The sequence below is a fragment of the Stigmatopora nigra genome, chromosome 9 (genome assembly GCF_051989575.1).
Source record: "Stigmatopora nigra isolate UIUO_SnigA chromosome 9, RoL_Snig_1.1, whole genome shotgun sequence".
NCBI lineage: Eukaryota > Metazoa > Chordata > Actinopteri > Syngnathiformes > Syngnathidae > Stigmatopora > Stigmatopora nigra.
The window spans coordinates 9,978,553-9,996,358 of NC_135516.1; the positions used below are offsets into that span (position 1 = coordinate 9,978,553).

The following is a 17,806-nucleotide window of genomic DNA, read 5'->3' on the forward strand; positions in this document are numbered from 1 at the left end:
ACTGCAACCTCATTGGTTAAACTGTTAGTACTTAATCGGTTGGAACAAAAACCGAGCACACCACGGCCCTTTATGGAATAATTGCTCACCTCCTCTTTAAAGTGACTCTTGGAAAGAACAAATCAATAAATGGGGTTTCACACATTCCAAAAACATGTCCGTTACATAGAAACTGGGCCCACTTTGCAGAAAAAGACCAAAAATAGAGATAATTGCTCCATTTTCTAGTAATTCCAATACCACCTAGTTACCTCATGTTGTCTAGCTAAGAATATATGATAAAATGTTCCCTTTTAAAGCCAAATATTTAGTTTTATAAACTTAAATTTTGAGGGCATCTGTCACTAATTTCCCGTCATTCTTGTACTTACCGTTCTTTGTTGGAACTTGTTGAAAATGGTTTAGTTCTCCTCTCAAAGTGAAGTGTCACCTTGGCTACTGATTTTATTCCAATAAACTGACAAAATGTCAAGGAAAGAACACAGGCGGAATGAAAAAAGCCTCGACCCGATCAATACACTCTTGTTTCTTCAGCGCAAATGAAAAGAACGCTCAAGTATGATTCAGAGGACAAAGTTGAAGTTCCATATCAGTCATTCTTCAGCTGATTAGTGTCCAATCCAGTGTGTAGTGGACAGCTCAGCGAGCCAATCACAACAAATTGATTATTTTCTCATAGCATAGCTTATAGGAAGTTTTATTTTTAGTAGATTAGAAATACACATAAATATTTAACTAACTAAATAGTTTATTACTAGGCTTGCTACACATGTAAAGTGCCCGGTTGTTATTTAGCGTTTACACTAAATACTGGCTTCCATTGACGGTGATACGCGTCCAATCTATTGGAAAGGGGAGGGGCTTGGTCCCTGCCAATCCTCCCAGTTCCACATGGATTGGACGTCCACTACCTTTAATGTCACTGAAAGATGCTTTACATGGAAAATTCCACTGACTTTATGAGTTTTGTTTTTCCTGAATTGATGTGTGATACAGAACAACAACCTTTCTCAGTCAGAACTAATCCACCATGTCTCATCGTTTCTTATCTTTACTGCCTCTATAAAGGCCATCTGTCTCAGGCTTTTATTAAGGATACGCCAAATTAAGGCAGGAATTATATAAGATGTTCAGGAACATGCAAACTTGTACAGATGTATTATTGCCTTATTTAACTCTCAAAAGATTGAATTGAAAATGTATTTTGACATGTTTTAGTTTCTTGCCTAGTCCAAATTTTGATTTATTTAGCAGACAGTACTTTAGATTGATACTATATAATACTAATATCAATAGTAGCATTTGGCAGCTGTTGGATTGAGGAAAAAATAACAATATGCATAATTTGAAGATTTAATTATCTCATTCTTGCATTCCAATTATTCTATTTCATGCCTGTGCTTAAATATTCCACATTTTTACAAAATTGTTCTTATTTTTCTCAACATGAATCACATTTTCTGATTTTAAAAATAGTCTAAAGTCTTAATTTGAGTCAAAACAAAATATAAATCTGCAAGAATGAACTCAAGTTCAAAAACAATTAAAATAGAAGAAAAGTTTCATTGGTTCAAAATGGGGCTTGATTGTTATTTCCCTAATCAAAACTCATTACAGGACGTTGGCCACCGTATGAACTCAATTTGATTCTCGAGTCTACCGAGCACTCGTGAGTGCAACGGCTTCCATTAAAATGCGCTCATAAGCATCCACTCATTATCAGTCCTGTAATGAGCTTAATAACAAGTTAGCACGGTCATTTTATCTTTATTGTTGCTCTATCTGTAAAGTGAAGCGTCTCAAAGTACACGCAGATATGACCTAACCACAAGATGTCAAGTACATCTCTCAATACCAAGAACAAAGCAGTTAACTGATCTTGTCATATTTTTCTTCTAGATTAATATGCACAATTTGACTCTCCATGCAACTTTCTTATGGTATGCTAACAGTTCAGCAAAGAACATGCACAGGTAGTACTACTTTTTTTTTGACAAGGACGTGAAAATGGAGGAAAAAAAGTACATTTAAAAATGTAGAAGTGCAATGATTGCATGGATGGTTATCACTAGTTGCAATGCAATGCATCTTGTCTTGCTCTTTTCTATCAATCAGTGATAAATGATGAAATTATTGCTTTTTTTGCAGTACTGGGGCCTTGGAATTCAAAGTCAACCATAACTGGTATGCTTTTGGGAATGAAAGCAGAGTCACTGTTGTAAGTGTTTGCTTTCTGCAACCTGCTACTCATTTACAAACTGTGACAAAAGACTATAATTAAAAGAACTTTGTATAGAAAATTGAGGTCGTCCATTATTGGACAGTAGCTAATCATTCCTGAAAAGAGGTTAATTGCTTCGAGTTTTTAGGGAGGACAGAATTGGAAGATTTAAGCTTCAAAAATTCAGTAAAAATTGATTTTCTGCTGTATGTTAATTACTATTTGATAATAAATAGTTAGAGGCTTCATTAGCTCCTCTAAAAAAAAAATCAATGTTAAAATATGTATGTTTACCTGATATTTACAATACTTGGAATAATAACACTTTTAAGGGTAACAGAGTTGCCAATCTGTTATTATGTTAGCTTTTCTGATGAGTAGATTTTTAGCTTACAACTCCAAAAGGTAAACAATTTAAAATGCTATATTTTCTTTTATCAGCATATGCATAATAGGGGTTATATGAGGTTCAATGAGACATTCCATCATGGCTAAATATTTTATTTAAACATAAAAAAGAAAATAAAGCAGAGATAAATCTTTCCTCCATCTCTTTGATGATGTCAAGCCTATCTTATCTTGTGATTCACTGCCTTTTTCTTGAAAAAAACATTGGATTTGACATCTGTCAGCGTCAAAGGCAGACAAAGATTAAGCTTTCTGACAGATTCAATGATGTCCCATCATCACTTGTACTTATACTTATACATTTGTTTCTGCACATAGTACTAGACAGCGAGTGAAAGGCTTCCAACAGCGTCCTCTGCTGTCTTGGCGCCTCTTTGCAGCCTGGCTCAACTACGGCGTCCCTGCACACGCACTTTTCCAGCGCATCGTTTCGCAGCAATAACGTGACGAAGACACACAAATTGTCACCATGGTGAGTCAATGTCCACTCGTTTTTACTAAATGGACGCATCATTTTACCTGCCATGATTTATCAGTAGATAGATTTAAAAAAAACGATGTTAATGTATGGTCCTTACAAGCATACGCACATGATTTGTGTACATACTTATGAGTGTGCGTGTGTGAATGTGATGTATGGACATGTATGCTTGTTGCCAATGTAATAATTTAAAAACAAAAACAAAAAAACCTTGTCAGGCTGTATTCTCGGCCTACTTTTGGCACTGACGTCAATAACACAGCATTATTAGATTATATGTCCTATAGCTTTACTGTTCTTCTGTAAATATGTTATTACTAAACAATATCGTGGGACCACCTGCCCATCTTTCATACCGTAATTAAAATTGCGATAGTCAGTTGCATTAAAAACAGGAAATAGAGCATACAAACCCCCCAATTGGAGAAGACTAAATAAAGTTATCTCCAAATAGAGATGGGTAACTATGTATGTTTAGGTACTCGCCACATATTGTGGCATTTTTTTTAATAACCCTTTTTATTTTATTGCTCTCAGTAAATTTATTCCTGGTCAGGTGATGTCTAGTTCAGGATTGAGTCACTCATACCAAATTTTTGATAACAACAAGAGCATTACATCATCGACAGGTGACCAAAAAAAAAAAAAATGCGTCACCATCTAATCACAAATGTTGCCAATTTTGAATTCAAAAAAATAAGCAGAAAAATATCAGTTATTGTGTGCTCAATGTAAAAAAAAACATTTTATTTTTAGAACAACCCTGGTTTGTCTTTCACTGACACTTGTTGCTAATCACTTAAGCTTGTTGACTGTAATCAACACTAATAATCCATATTTGGATTTTATTAAAATGTTGAATTCAAGATATGTTACATATGTTTTATGTATAAATATGAACTAATAATTGCTCAGCAACAACCCGCAGTATAAGACGGTCAAACGTTTGTCTTTCTTTGCCAGCCTGATAGATTCAGTTTCCAAATGACTTTCTTTTTATAACTCTACCTTGGAACCGTTGCAAACTTAGTAAACATAATTTTAGAAATTAGATTAAACTGCACTTCCATTAGAATGAAATCTAAATGTGTCTCCACTAGGTCAACTTCACAGTGGACCAGATCCGAGCCATTATGGACAAGAAGTCCAACATCAGGAACATGTCCGTGATTGCTCACGTGGATCACGGCAAGTCCACGTTGACGGACTCTTTGGTGTCCAAGGCGGGCATCATCGCCTCGTCACGAGCAGGAGAGACTCGATTCACCGACACCCGCAAAGACGAACAAGAACGGTGCATCACTATCAAATCAACGTATGTATTATATCACATTGTCGGCCGCTAAAAAGTCGTTTATTTGTGGGAACGTTAGTCGTGGTTTATACTGAGGATCAGACAAAATTTTAAGCAATTAACTTTTTGTATTGTTTTAATACAAATGGGCGTCTATATTCTTTATCTTCTGTGGAGAATTAGTACAAATGTTATCAGAGCACTATTTGAAGTTATGGGGATTTCTGGAAAAGGAATTTCTAAAAAGTCATTGAGATTGAAACATTATCATTCATTCATAATTCAATTTCACAGTATTCAATAATTCACCATTCATTATTTCTACTCATGATTTCTGCATGCCATATTTTTTTAAATGGTGACATTTGGATTTAGACTGATGAGAATTGTGAAACAATTACACAATATATAATGAAATGGGTGAAATATCATTCATAAAAGGTGCTCTTAAATGAGTCCAAATGGTCAAAAGTTTGCACTTTGATGGCCCACGTTTGAAATAGGTCAAAAGAAAAAGTCTCTTGACAGTTTATAGCAGGCAGATTTTTCTTTTGCAAGCCATTGGTTCAAACATAGGTAACAAGGTTGAAATAACGGGGGTTGGGCCACTGTGGGGGAGGAGGGGGGAGCTTTTGGTTCCAGAAATCCGGACGGCACCGACAAACCGAGCTGACAAACTTGAAGCAACGGGGGTTGGGCTGTGACAAGCACCTGATGCCGATCCACTGATTGAACTCGCAGCACACTTAGTATTGTGGATTGTGACATACCAGAGTTGTGGAAAGCTTGCTCTTTATGAAAACATACATCTTGTGGAATAGTTTGAAATGAAAGCCTAGTCTTATGGAATGCTATGCCTTTATATCAAATCAAAAGCCTTTATTGTCATCATACACAACTTCCTATAGCGAAATAGGTGAAATATAATTCAACAAAGGCGCTCTTAAATGAGTCAAAATGGTCAAAAGTTTGCACTTAGATGGTCCACATTTTCAATAGGTCCAAAATAAGTCTTGGACCGGCTTTGACAGTGTATACCAGGCACATACTTTGCAATCTGGCACATACATAGGTGACACAGTTGAATCGACGGGGGTTGGGCCACTGTGGGGGAGGATAGGGGGGAGCTTTTGGTTCCAGAAATCCGGACAGCACCGTCCGATCTGACAAACTTGAAGCAACGGGGGTTGGGCAAGACAAGCACCTGACGCCGATCCACTGATTGCACTCGCAGCACACTTAGTATTGAGGATTGTGACATACCAGAGTTGTGGAAAGCTTGCTCTTTATGAAAAGCTACATTTTGTGCAATAGTTTCAAATGAAAGCCTAGTCTTATGGGATGCTACGCGTTTATATCAAATCAAATGCCTGTATTGTCGTCATACACAACTGTGTATAATGAAATGGGTGAAATATTATTCATCAAGGCGCTCTTAAATGGGTCAAAAGTATGTGCTTTGATGGCCAACGTTTTCAATAGGTCCAGAAAAAGTCTTGGACTGGCTTTGACAGTTTATACCAGACAGGGGTTACTTTGCAAAGCCATCCAGCACACACATAGGTAACAAAGTTGAATCGACGGGGGTTGGGCCACTGTGGGTGAGGATAGGGGGGAGCTTTTGGTTCCAGAAAGCCGGCCGGCATCTTCCGAGCTGACAAACTTGAAGCAACGGGGGTTGGGCAAGAGAAGCACCTGATGCCGATCCACTGATTGCTCTCGCAGCACACTTAGTATTGTGGAAAGCTTGCAAAACGCAAGCATTATTTAACCCATTAACTGCCATTGATGCTGTTAAAAATTGACAAAATGTCTATTGCTCTCAATGTGTTAGTCTTGCCACATCCAGTTTAACACATTAAACTCTTTCCTTAAGGTATCACCACACACTGTAAAGATTAGACATTTTAAATTGATTTCTTATATTAAAATAAAAATGTAATACAACGCTATCCATGTACTCTCAGGGCCATCTCTATGTACTACGAGCTGGGCGAGAAGGACTTGGCCTTCATCAAGCAGTGCAAGGACGGAAACGGCTTCCTCATCAACCTCATCGATTCTCCGGGTCACGTCGACTTCTCCTCCGAAGTCACGGCGGCTCTGAGGGTGACCGACGGAGCTCTGGTGGTGGTGGACTGCGTTTCTGGTAGCCTCCTGCAAAACACTTGCTCTACGCTTCCCCCAATTGGGTTCAGCCCTGGTTTCCTCCCGCAGGCGTTTGCGTGCAGACCGAGACCGTCCTGCGGCAGGCCATTGCCGAGCGCATCAAACCGGTTTTGATGATGAACAAAATGGACCGAGCCTTGCTGGAACTTCAGCTGGAGACAGATGAGCTCTTCAGGACTTTCCAGCGTATCGTAGAAAACGTCAACGTCATTATTTCCACCTATGGAGAGGATGAAGGCGGACCCATGGGCAACATCTTAGTAAGAAGAACACTTTAATAACATGTTAACGCTTACATTGGTCTCAGCTAGTGTTCAGTTGTATTTATTCATTCATGATTATTTTATAATCAAATTTTGGTGTCCAAAGGGAATTGAAGTAATGAAACGAATTGGACATTATGTGACAAAAATGACGACATAATTAATATATTTTTAACTTTTTCCCCCCCTTAGATTGACCCTGTTATTGGTACAGTTGGCTTTGGTTCTGGCCTGCACGGCTGGGCTTTCACATTGAAACAGTTTGCTGAGATGTATGTGGCCAAGTTTGTTGCTAAAGGAGAAGCTCAGATGAGTTCGGCAGAAAGGTGTAAGAAAGTCGAAGACATGATGAAGAAATTGTGGGGAGACAGGTAACAAAAAAAAGCTAATAACACACATCACTTTTCTCTTAAAAACTTTATAGGGCACTCATTTTTTACATAGCTCGGTCATACCATTTTCTTCTTATCACTTTATTTCATACCCGGACTATTTTATTCTTCTAATGCGTTCAGATTTAGGTTTTTTTTCATTTTTTTTATTGTTACATACTTATGCAAAAAACAAAATACTATTTCCCTTTGGTAATAATTGACTTTACTTGCAGATATGTTGATCCAAGTACTGGCAAATTCACCAAAACCCCCACAGGTCCTGATGGCCAAAAATACCCTCGCTCTTTTTGCCAGTTTGTTTTGGACCCCATCTTTAAGGTAAAAAAAAAACTACTCACAAAGGCTAATTTAAATAAGGGAATGAAAAAGTGGCACTCAATTTCTGGATGTAATATCTTACATCAGGTGTTTGACGCCATCATGAATTTTAAGAAGGACGAGACAGCCAAACTCATCGAAAAGTTAGATATCAAGCTGGACACCGAGGACAAAGAGAAGGAGGGGAAGCCATTGCTGAAGGCGGTGATGCGTCGCTGGCTTCCAGCGGGAGAGGCCCTCCTTCAGATGATCACCATTCACCTTCCCTCGCCCGTTACCGCTCAAAAATATCGATGTGAGCTCCTCTACGAAGGCCCGGAAGATGACGAAGCTGCTATGGGTAAGGAAGATATTGATTGGAAACAGAAATGGGAAAAATAATCACTTTTTCCAGTCCAGTTGTCGTAAAGATGTGTACGTATTTTAAAGAAGAGAGAAGAGTAAGAGTACTCAGTAAGTTTTAATTTGCAGGACTAGAAAACTCATATACTGTTTTTTTCCCTACTGCAAAAAGCCATTTCTGGAAAAAAAAAAGGCAAATTTGTGAGGTTTCTGGGAACAATTGCTGCATAGTGATGAGAACCTACTTTGATTGGAAAGACAAAAATATATATATATTTTTTTTTTCCAATGGTTATGTTTGGTGTGTATATAGGATGAATATTGTCTTACTCTTTATAAGACATTCAACATTTAGTCTTAATTTTTTGGTGCTGATGGGGAAAAAACGTCTAGCGGCTAAAGAGAGCTTCATAAGTGCCTTACAATGGCTTCAAGTGTTTTCTTAAACATATTGTGTGTTTACAGGTATTAAGAATTGCGATCCTAAAGGTCCTTTAATGATGTATATCTCCAAGATGGTCCCAACCAGTGACAAGGGTCGTTTTTATGCATTTGGCCGTGTCTTTTCTGGATGTGTCTCTACTGGCCAGAAGGTTCGCATCATGGGGCCAAACTTCACACCTGGAAAAAAAGAAGATCTTTACATCAAACCCATCCAAAGGTGAGCAGGTTTATACTCCCAAAATGAATATACTGTATGTATTTTTTTCAACATAGCTTTAATATTTGTATCCAGGACTATTTTGATGATGGGCAGATATGTGGAGCCTATTGAAGATGTTCCATGTGGCAACATTGTTGGTCTTGTTGGAGTCGACCAGTTCCTGGTGAAGACTGGGACCATCACCACTTTTGAACAGGTAACTAGATATTTATTGTCATGTTTAAATCTGACTAAAAAAATTATGAAACTAATAGTCAGGAAAATATGGCAAAAAGCAAATGTTACTGTATGTGTCTGCAGGCCCACAACATGAGGGTCATGAAGTTCAGTGTTAGTCCTGTGGTCAGAGTCGCAGTGGAGGCTAAGAATCCAGCCGACTTGCCAAAACTGGTGGAGGGTTTGAAGCGCTTGGCTAAGTCAGACCCCATGGTGCAGTGCATTATCGAAGAGTCTGGGGAGCACATTATTGCAGGGGCGGGTGAGTTGCACTTGGAGATCTGCCTGAAGGACTTGGAGGAGGACCACGCTTGCATTCCGCTCAAAGTATGGATGCTTGAGACACAATGCAGCTTTTTATCTCACTCATGGTCACGTTTCTTACTATTTTTATATTTTATTTTTTACAGAAATCAGATCCGGTAGTGTCCTACAGAGAAACCGTGTCCGAGGAATCCGACCAGATGTGCCTCTCCAAGTCTCCCAACAAGCACAATCGTCTCTTCATGAAGTCTCGTCCTTTCCCGGACGGCCTGGCCGAAGACATCGAGAAGGGTGACGTCACGGCCCGTCAGGAGCTCAAAGCTCGCGCACGTTACCTGGCAGACAAGTACGAGTGGGAGGTAACCGAAGCCAGGAAGATCTGGTGCTTCGGTCCCGACGGAAGCGGGCCCAACTTGCTCGTCGACGTGACTAAGGGGGTCCAGTACCTCAATGAGATTAAGGACAGTGTGGTGGCTGGTTTCCAGTGGGCCACCAAAGAGGTGGCCATTTTTACTTATTTTTCATCCGTAATTTGGTGAAATGGTCGACTTGAACATTGAGCTCGTTCTACAGGGCGTGCTGTGCGAGGAGAATATGCGAGCCGTCCGTTTCGACATTCACGACGTGACGCTACACGCCGACGCCATCCACCGCGGCGGAGGACAGATCATTCCCACCGCTCGAAGGGTCCTGTACGCCTGCCAGCTTACGGCTCAGCCGCGTCTCATGGAGCCGGTTTACCTGGTGGAGATTCAGGTAGGGATGCAATCTTTACCTTTCCAATACACACCAGGGTGAGAGGCCTATTTGCAATATGACTTAAAGTAACTTATAACTTTTATATTTTCATGAATAATTTATCACATGCCCACAAAACTATTTCAAGAAGCTACGTCATTTTTGTTCAGTTTCATGTTAACGTTCAGGTATGTTAATAGTAAAATAATGTAGTTTGTGCAACATATATGGTATTTAAAAAAAGTAAACTCACAAATATTTAGCTGAATTCTATTAATTTTTGGATCTGATGCTGTCATTTGCCTTTTCAGTGTCCGGAAGCGGTGGTAGGCGGGATCTACGGCGTTCTAAACAGGAAACGAGGCCATGTGTTTGATGAGTCCCAAGTGATGGGAACACCTATTTTTGTGGTGAAAGCTTACCTGCCTGTCAATGAATCTTTCGGTAAGTACTTAAAAAAAAAAAAGTTGTCATAACTCACCGGCTGCTATTGACAGCCATCCCAATGAAGCGGTAACAATGAGTCACCACAGAAACGACTTATCTCATATGGTTTCTCTCAAGGATTCACCGCTGATCTTCGCAGCAACACTGGCGGCCAAGCCTTTCCACAGTGTGTATTTGACCACTGGCAAATACTCCAAGGTGACCCCAAAGACCCCAACAGCAAACCCTCCCAAGTTGTGGCTGACATTAGGAAGCGGAAAGGTCTCAAGGAAGGCATCCCACCTCTGGAAAACTACCTGGACAAGTTGTAACAGCTTGGATTTACACGTACGTCCAATTTGCTATATCTAATAATCTTTGCACATGTTTAAAAGTCACCACTTAGTCTCTTATTGTCGGTTAAAAGTGGGCAATATTGCTCAACTTTTCACAAAAGTGCCTGGGCCAGAGGTTCTGGGGAAAATTGGTGTCAAGTTTTGCAATAACTGCTTGACTTCATTTTTTGGGCTTCCCCATTTCATCTGAAAATAGCTTTAGAAATCCTGCAATAAGTGATTAGAACACAAGCAAGATTTCAAGCTCACTTTAAGACGTCACTGCTCATAATGAATAAAACATTCAACTGAAGCTGAAGTGGCTTTTATTTTACTTTTGGGAACTTATAAAATCAAACCATCATCATTTTCTCAAGTGATATATATTTAATGGAAAGGTTTGATTGAAAAAAACATTTGCAATCAACCTTCAAACCATATTTAACTGTTACAGTATGAGTACTAAGTTCAAATGACTTTTTGAAAATAGTCACTAACTATCATGTATGAAGCATTGCATAACATTTTACGCAATGTAAGGAAAGCATTTGTCGTTTCACTGAAGAAGTTGAAATCGTATTTATTTTTTTATGTTTGCCTAATGCAAATTGGATTGAAAACCTACTTACAAAACCATCCTTTTTAACCAACATCACACAAAACAACTTTGTGAAATTTGAGCTCTACATAACAATTAAATGTCAACACCGACCGACCCGTGCTCACATATTTACAATAAAGTTAGGAAGAAAAAAAAAACATCCAAAGAGTTAATCTGCATCCATCAAACAACCAAATATTCAAAGGCCAAGAAAGTGCTTTTTTTGGATAATAGGCAACTACCAAGCAAAGGTACAAGCTTTTACACTGTAAATTGAACTTACTTAACAAATGTAACTCGTAAAGGTTCCCAGGTTTAGTTCGAATATGCCGAGAATCCGTAAAGCCTTTAAAATTTGCAGATGGATGGAAGTGGCAAAGTACCTGCTGCTGACCTCAAGTCGTCAAATGCCGCTCTGACTAGTTTGGGTAACATTCAGTGTCAAGCTGATTGTTGGCAACACACAGCATGTATTTCAATGCTGCCAATAATTTCAGCAGATTTGCCCTCTTTGAATTCTGTTCCGCTATCAAGTCACTAACGGTCTGGTCATTTTCAGAAAGGTCAAAAGATAGAGAGTGCATCTCCAAGGACATACTACACAAAACACTGTGACCTATCGCCTCGTGGCTATTCGTCTCCCGACGTGGCCCAAAGTAGTGCACCGCGGGAGGAGAAAATATTATGACAAATGAGCCCCAAGATGTGGACGTCGCCCCCCAACCCGCCCCCAACCCCCTGCTGCTTCTAGGCTGTCACATTTAATGGAACATTACTGCCAAAGTCGGAGGTAAGGTGACTATGTGTAGAAGATGACTTCGGGAATCTGTCCGTCTTCCACTGAAGTGCCGTTGTTGTTACCCGCCGCGTAGCAGAAGGTGAAACAGGTCTTGGTGCCGGTTGTGGATGACTCGTGTGTTATCTTTCGCATTCCCTTTGTCCCGTAGTGAGAGTCGGGGCCCTGCAGAGGTGGACGCGGAGAAAGAAAAAAAAAGGTGAGTAACCATATTGGATAACAACTCCAGGTGAGACAAAACCTATTTAAAAATAACTCCTCCAAATGCTAAGAAATTTAAATGAATTTGTAACTAGTAGATGTCCAATCCATTTGAATTATGAGTACTTATTTACTCTGACCAGGAGATTTGTCAGCGCAAACCTTAAGTGTAGCGCAGGCCGTGTAGTTAACGTTGGGCAGTATCTCCACTGGTTCTTTGAACATGACTCGAAAGGTGTTGGCAGACCCGTCGCAGCTGAAGCCCGTTTCATTCTGGCCCAGTACAGTGTTGCTGTCCGTATGAATAATCTGCCAAAAGAAGGTGATGCGGTCACTATAGATCACCTTGACATGAAAATGACAAAACTCTTGAAGCATACCTGAATGTTGACTTGGTAGTCCGTCGGTCCGTGTATGGATCCGTACAAGCCAAATCCGACCACAAATATCCGTCTGTTTACCGAGAACCTAGGAACATTTAATAGATAATGATAATGTGACTTTTTAAAAAGGATGATCTTCTTAAGGAAATTGAAGTGCAAAAAATTGTGAAGGGCATAAAACTTTAAAATTGAACATGGTCCTCACCGTATGCGATCGCTAGTCCCACTGTAGCCCCAACGACTTTCCACCTGTCCAAAGCGAGTGATGCTGCACTCCTTTCCACGTAGGCAGCAACGGGGTCGATCGATGAACTCCACCCGAGGTTTAGGGTTCACTGTAAAGTGGAGAAAGAGACTCACCACCTCTCGATCTGATAGGATGCTGGACTGAGCAGGGCCTGAAAGAGACAACAACAACAAAAAAAACAAGAATATAAATGTCCTCTTGAGCACTTTTAGAAAATAATTGAAGGGAGTTGTTTTACTGTGTTTCAGTTCACCTGCAGCAAATTCCTCAATCGTCATGAGTGGGAAGCGGATGAGGGTAAGGGCTTTGCCCAGAACTTTGCGCTTGTTTTCTGGGGTGGGTTGAAGCTGCTGCCTATGGGCTTCTGCCTCCGCCCAGCGCACCGCAGCTCCAAACAAACGCACCTCCCGCACGCCTAAAGTGTCCCTCTCCAACACGGCGACCAATGTATCTGCAAGGATAGAGAGAGAGGAGCATATAATCAGCAGAACCAAAAAGCCATGAACATCCAAAAAATACCGAGATCAATGTCTGTGAAGCCTTCGGCGGCGAGAGCATCTCCTGTGTTCTTATCGATGTTTTCCAGACAAAGGCTGGCTAGCTGTGGCTCATCAAACAAACGTGCCTAAAGGGCAAAAAAAAGAAAAGACATTAGATGCATGTATATTGCTAAGAAATGGTAGACATTTTGAATCTGACCTGTGTGAGCAACATAAAAGCATTGTCTGCTCTCAGGTTTTTCTTGAGGAACTCCACACAGTGTGCTTCCAGTGCTGGGACGGCATACTTTTTAGCAGTATAGAGTGTGGTCATCACCGTCTCAGGCCCAATCTGAACTTCGTCAGAGTACAAAAACCTGCGAGGGATCATAGTGTATCTGTCAGCTGGCCCACTTCAAATGGATTGGAAATCTATTGCATACAAAGAGTTTACGTGTCTAAGCTGTAACATCGAGCCTTACTTGAGCAGTGCCAGGAACGCAGCTGGTTCCACGTCAGGGAGTTCAATTTCTGTCGACGTCGTCGCCATTCCGCCATTGAACATGGCATCAAACACGGCACTTCCAACAGCCAGAACAAACCTAAAAATGTCATAACAAACCAATCAGGCAAAAACACCATTAATGTTAAGTCATTCAGTCATACATATCAAGTAAAAGTCCATGGTCCTTAGATGTTAGCAAGTGGTACAGTATGAATTTGGCTGCCATTTAACATTAAAGGAACAGTTGACATGTATTTATTTCTTTAGTTTCAGTATTTTTAGTTGACATTTGCAAAGTTACGGAGTGGTGAATGTAAAAAAAAACGCATGACGATTGAAAGTCAAACTGGATTGACGTCAATAGTAACCGATGAGTAACGGTATATCAGTGGTAAAAGCGATCATCTTACCTATGTGCAGGTATCCTCTGGACCCCCATTCCTTTGCCCACCAAGAAGTGAACGTCACTCAGCACTTCATTGTTGAACAGGAAGGCAAATCTCTCTTTCACTGTGCTTTTGGTCGCCTGCCAGTTGTACACCGGCTCTCTGTACACCAACACCGACGCAGCAGCCGGAGTAGCGGCCGGTGCAGCCGCCGGGGTTGCGTTCGACGCCGCGATGGTTGCCATGTTGGACGCCGGGGCGGCCATGCCCCCAGTGGCCGCCGAACTGGCAGCAGCCAGCGGTTGGAGCGATCCCTGGGCGCCCGGTGGAGCCCCGGGGGTCAAAACGCCGTTGCCGTCTACACCGCCAGGCCCCAGCTGCGGGTTGGAACGCCGGGTGGCCCCCTGCGCTCCACCGGCCGAACCCAGCGGACCGCCGTTGGATACCGGCAGGGAGAAAATGCTGTTGCTGGGTTGGCTGTTTCCTAGAGGACCGGGGCTAGCGAAATTGAGACACGGAGGCCTCCCACTGTTTTCTCCAGCTGCCATCTTACATGAAGGCTAGGCGTAAACAAGACGTTTCTTCGCGTTGAAAAATTCTCGCAGCGTCGACGTCAAAAGGAAACTACAGCGCCCTCTTGCGCGTAGGTTGAACTTTTACCGTCAGGGAGAGGACCGTTATCTTGTTCCATTTTGTCAATATAACATCTATTTTTACTGCTGCAAATGAATACATTAAATGTTGCTAACTTATTATAGCTTTAATTTGTCCTTCCTTTGATTTAACATTTAGCTTTGCTACTGACACATTGGATTCATTTAAATTTCACTTAGTAATTTATTTTGGCTAGTGTGAGAGTTTTTTTTGAGTGCGGGTTTTCCTTCCAACCTATGAAGAGAAAACCTTTCCACCAATCAGGAATCTTAGAAGTGCAATCAGTGGAGTGCAGTCAGGTGCTTCTTGTTTCAACACAAACCTCATTGGTTAAACTGTTTGTTTTGGATCAGTTGGGGGAAAACACTTGCAACCACATCTCCCATCAAGGACCAGTTTTACCACCCCTGGACTTTAGATCTACCCCGTTGTGGATTAACCGCATCAAGTCCCTGGGTTGGAGCACGACTCCAAGCCCATGACGTTGTCCATCACCTGTCGTCGTCCTCCCCTAACCTCCCCTCTTCCCTCCTTCCTATTGCCTACTCCTCATCCCAGTGACGTCACGGCGATGAGGGGAGCTGCCCTGCTGAAACAAGATGGCTGGTGCGGGCGGGAGGAGCCGCGATCGGAGCTGTGCAGATCTTAACTGAGGAGGCAATGCAGGGAAGCAACCGAAGTGGTCGTGAGGGTCCTATCCCTGCGCCGAGCAGCCAACGACAGCCGCACGTAGCCAGCCTGGACGCTCGTTCGTAACAAGGGGTCCTCTTGAATTGGACTCCAAGGCTGGCTTTTCACTCGGCATACGGATCTAGACTACAAATCACGGTTCCCCCAGGCGTCGGCGACGGAGGCGGAGGTGCAGGACATCCGGCAACTCTCACGCCACGCCACAGAGATGTCCCTACTATGTGTGGGAGGTAAGACAGAAACAAACATTTTATTTTGCTCCTCGTTTTTTAATTCGGACCGCACCGGGCTGTCCGATGTCTGCCTGAATGAAAACTCTGTTGACTTTCCTACGTTCTCCTTGAGCTGAACCAGGGTCGCCAAAGTAGTGAAATCATTGCTGAGAGGAGTTATATTGCTACCTTTTTCCATTCATTCGAGCTCACAGCGCTACTATTGCGGTTGCCTTGTGTGTGTGTGAGTGTGGTTGTGTGTCTTCCACTCTGCCCATTCATGCGTGGGCAGACGGATGCGCAGGACGTGGAAAAGCCCCTGCCGGTGCGGCGTCGTTGCCGCTGCCGCCTCCCTCCTTCCGCCGCTCGGATGGAGTCGTGAGGGAATACTCGCTTGCTGCTGGAAGGGAGACGCGTCACTTCTCAATGTTTCCCCCCTCCTCAAGTGATGCGTCATCTCCTCCCACCCGACTTCCTAGAAAAAAGATGACAAAAAAAACACCTGATGCTGATGGCGATGCCTCACTGTCATGAATAGTAATCTTCTTAAATTAAATTAAATCAGGACAGATTTCTACTCCAAGTCCAATACTCACTATATATTGAATTAAGGAAACAAATCAGGGTTCCTTCTGTTTTTTTAAGCAATTCAGCGTTGGTTTATGAATGAATTCCTAGAATTAGATGTTGAATCCATTTAAATTGAAAGTATCTGCTTGTTTCTGTCAAAAAGGGATTGGACGTCCATTGCGATGAATGACACTGGAACATGCTCAGTCACTGCCAACCCTTCCATTTCTTTTCTGATGTTTATCTTAATCATTTGACTTTATGCAAGTAATTGTAGCCACATCCACTCTGTGTGCAGCCCACGCTACGCTTCGTTGAAATATGCTGTGTCATAAAATTTTCAGTAGCGACATGGCAAGATTTCTTTTGTTGATTTCACCACTGGACTTTAAAGAAGTCACAGAAAAAAATCTGAAAATTGGTTGTTGTGTTCCAGAAAAATGGATTTTTGACCACAAAAACTCAGAAAAGACCCACGTTCATAATCCATTAATAAGATTGTCGGAACTGAAATTCCAGGAGGTTGGTCGGGGAGGATTTTCGAGTTATTTTATCATATGCCCATTTCATAATTACATTGCTAATTTGCTGAATACCACTTGAAATCATCAATCTTTGTCTGGCTTCATTAGAAGCATACAGAAAATAGATGAATAGATGACTTCCCCGAAACGCCTTCCCCCGCTATAAATTCAAGTCATCGCCACTGAGTAATCACCTCTGCGCGTCAGAGCTTTTCGCCTTAGTCATAGAAGTACGTGGAAAGCCAAGGTGAGGTCTTCGGGGGCTACAAAGCCATCACTTCTGCTTCATTGTTGACGACGGCCCACCTCCTCGTCCAATTCTATGGGGACTGCCCACTGACTGACCATCAGAGTCCATTCATAAAGGCCAGTTGCAGTGGCTGTCAGAGCCGTAGACTACGAGACTTGGCAGAGCGCCTCCTCGCTTCTGTTCCTCTTACATCATTCGTGCTTACCTGACTAGAGCTATTTCTGGCTTCCACATTTCTTGCGCTTCTCCAAGAGGCTGCGTTTCTTCAGCGTTTCCGACGATAAAACAAAGCAGCCGCGCAAGCGGATTAGGCTTGAAGCGCTCACCTGTTTTTTTTTTTTTTTTTTGGGCTAATATTTCCATCACAATGAAATCCCTTCAACTTGCCTTGCCACTCGTCTTTTTCAAAGCTTATGCAGCATTTTTAAGCTTTTAAGAGATAAAAGTTTTCAAGGTAAATTGTTAGGATTTAAAAATTATTTAGTATATAATTCTCAGGTTTTGAATGTCATCTAAAATAGAGAATTCCAACTCAGAAGTTAAATTCAGAGCATCTTATTTGGTAGAGTGAACACTCAAACTTTGCCTTATTGTCCAAAATGCCATCCATTTTTATCTTATAACGCTAAAACTGCACATTTGAACTATCACAAACTTTCCATTTTGACCTCATTACCCCAAAATGTAATCCCCTCTTTTCTTTTTATCAACATCCTGCAAGTTTGATCATTATCCCTTCATTCATTATTCAGAATCAAACACTTTAAAATGCAG

General features: G+C 41.6%; 3 protein-coding genes across 3 annotated transcripts in view; 2 read left to right on the forward strand and 1 right to left on the reverse strand.

Annotated features, from left to right (window-relative positions):
* The first annotated feature begins 2,953 nt into the window (after positions 1-2,953).
* Positions 2,954-11,293, forward strand: LOC144201352 (elongation factor 2b). Its single transcript, XM_077723899.1, has 14 exons — positions 2,954-3,101; positions 4,211-4,425; positions 6,372-6,553; positions 6,622-6,833; positions 7,029-7,207; positions 7,444-7,549; positions 7,637-7,889; positions 8,357-8,552; positions 8,628-8,751; positions 8,856-9,098; positions 9,182-9,535; positions 9,609-9,791; positions 10,085-10,217; positions 10,338-11,293. The coding sequence occupies exons 1-14, from the start codon at positions 3,099-3,101 to the stop codon at positions 10,529-10,531; spliced, it is 2,577 nt and encodes an 858-aa protein (XP_077580025.1). The 5' UTR covers positions 2,954-3,098; the 3' UTR covers positions 10,532-11,293.
* Positions 10,844-14,728, reverse strand: LOC144201347 (BTB/POZ domain-containing protein 2-like). The gene is made up of 9 exons (XM_077723895.1): positions 14,157-14,728; positions 13,724-13,843; positions 13,462-13,618; positions 13,282-13,387; positions 13,016-13,213; positions 12,721-12,913; positions 12,513-12,600; positions 12,295-12,441; positions 10,844-12,096 (listed from the first exon to the last, which is right to left on the reverse strand). The coding sequence occupies exons 1-9, from the start codon at positions 14,678-14,680 to the stop codon at positions 11,935-11,937; spliced, it is 1,695 nt and encodes a 564-aa protein (XP_077580021.1). The 5' UTR covers positions 14,681-14,728; the 3' UTR covers positions 10,844-11,934.
* Positions 14,729-15,348: 620 nt separating this feature from the next.
* Positions 15,349-17,806, forward strand: part of LOC144201351 (protein unc-13 homolog A) — a 33,770-nt gene continuing 31,312 nt past the window's right edge. Inside the window, exon 1 of the mRNA XM_077723898.1 lies at positions 15,349-15,706. Within this exon, the coding sequence (XP_077580024.1) occupies positions 15,685-15,706 (22 nt within the window). The 5' untranslated portion in view covers positions 15,349-15,684. The remainder of the gene's footprint in view (positions 15,707-17,806) is intronic.

Excerpts from the sequence above, each read along its gene's own strand:
- LOC144201352 (XM_077723899.1), top strand. Across the intron at positions 6,554-6,621 it reads GGTGGTGGACTGCGTTTCTG|GCGTTTGCGTGCAGACCGAG; the intron begins GTAGCCTCCTGC and ends TTCCTCCCGCAG. Across the intron at positions 7,208-7,443 it reads AAGAAATTGTGGGGAGACAG|ATATGTTGATCCAAGTACTG; the intron begins GTAACAAAAAAA and ends CTTTACTTGCAG.
- LOC144201347 (XM_077723895.1), bottom strand. The coding sequence starts at position 14,680 with ATGGCAGCTGGAGAAAACAGTGGGAGGCCTCCGTGTCTCAATTTCGCT. Across the intron at positions 13,388-13,461 it reads CTTTTATGTTGCTCACACAG|GCACGTTTGTTTGATGAGCC; the intron begins GTCAGATTCAAA and ends TTTGCCCTTTAG. Across the intron at positions 13,214-13,281 it reads CTTCACAGACATTGATCTCG|ATACATTGGTCGCCGTGTTG; the intron begins GTATTTTTTGGA and ends CTATCCTTGCAG.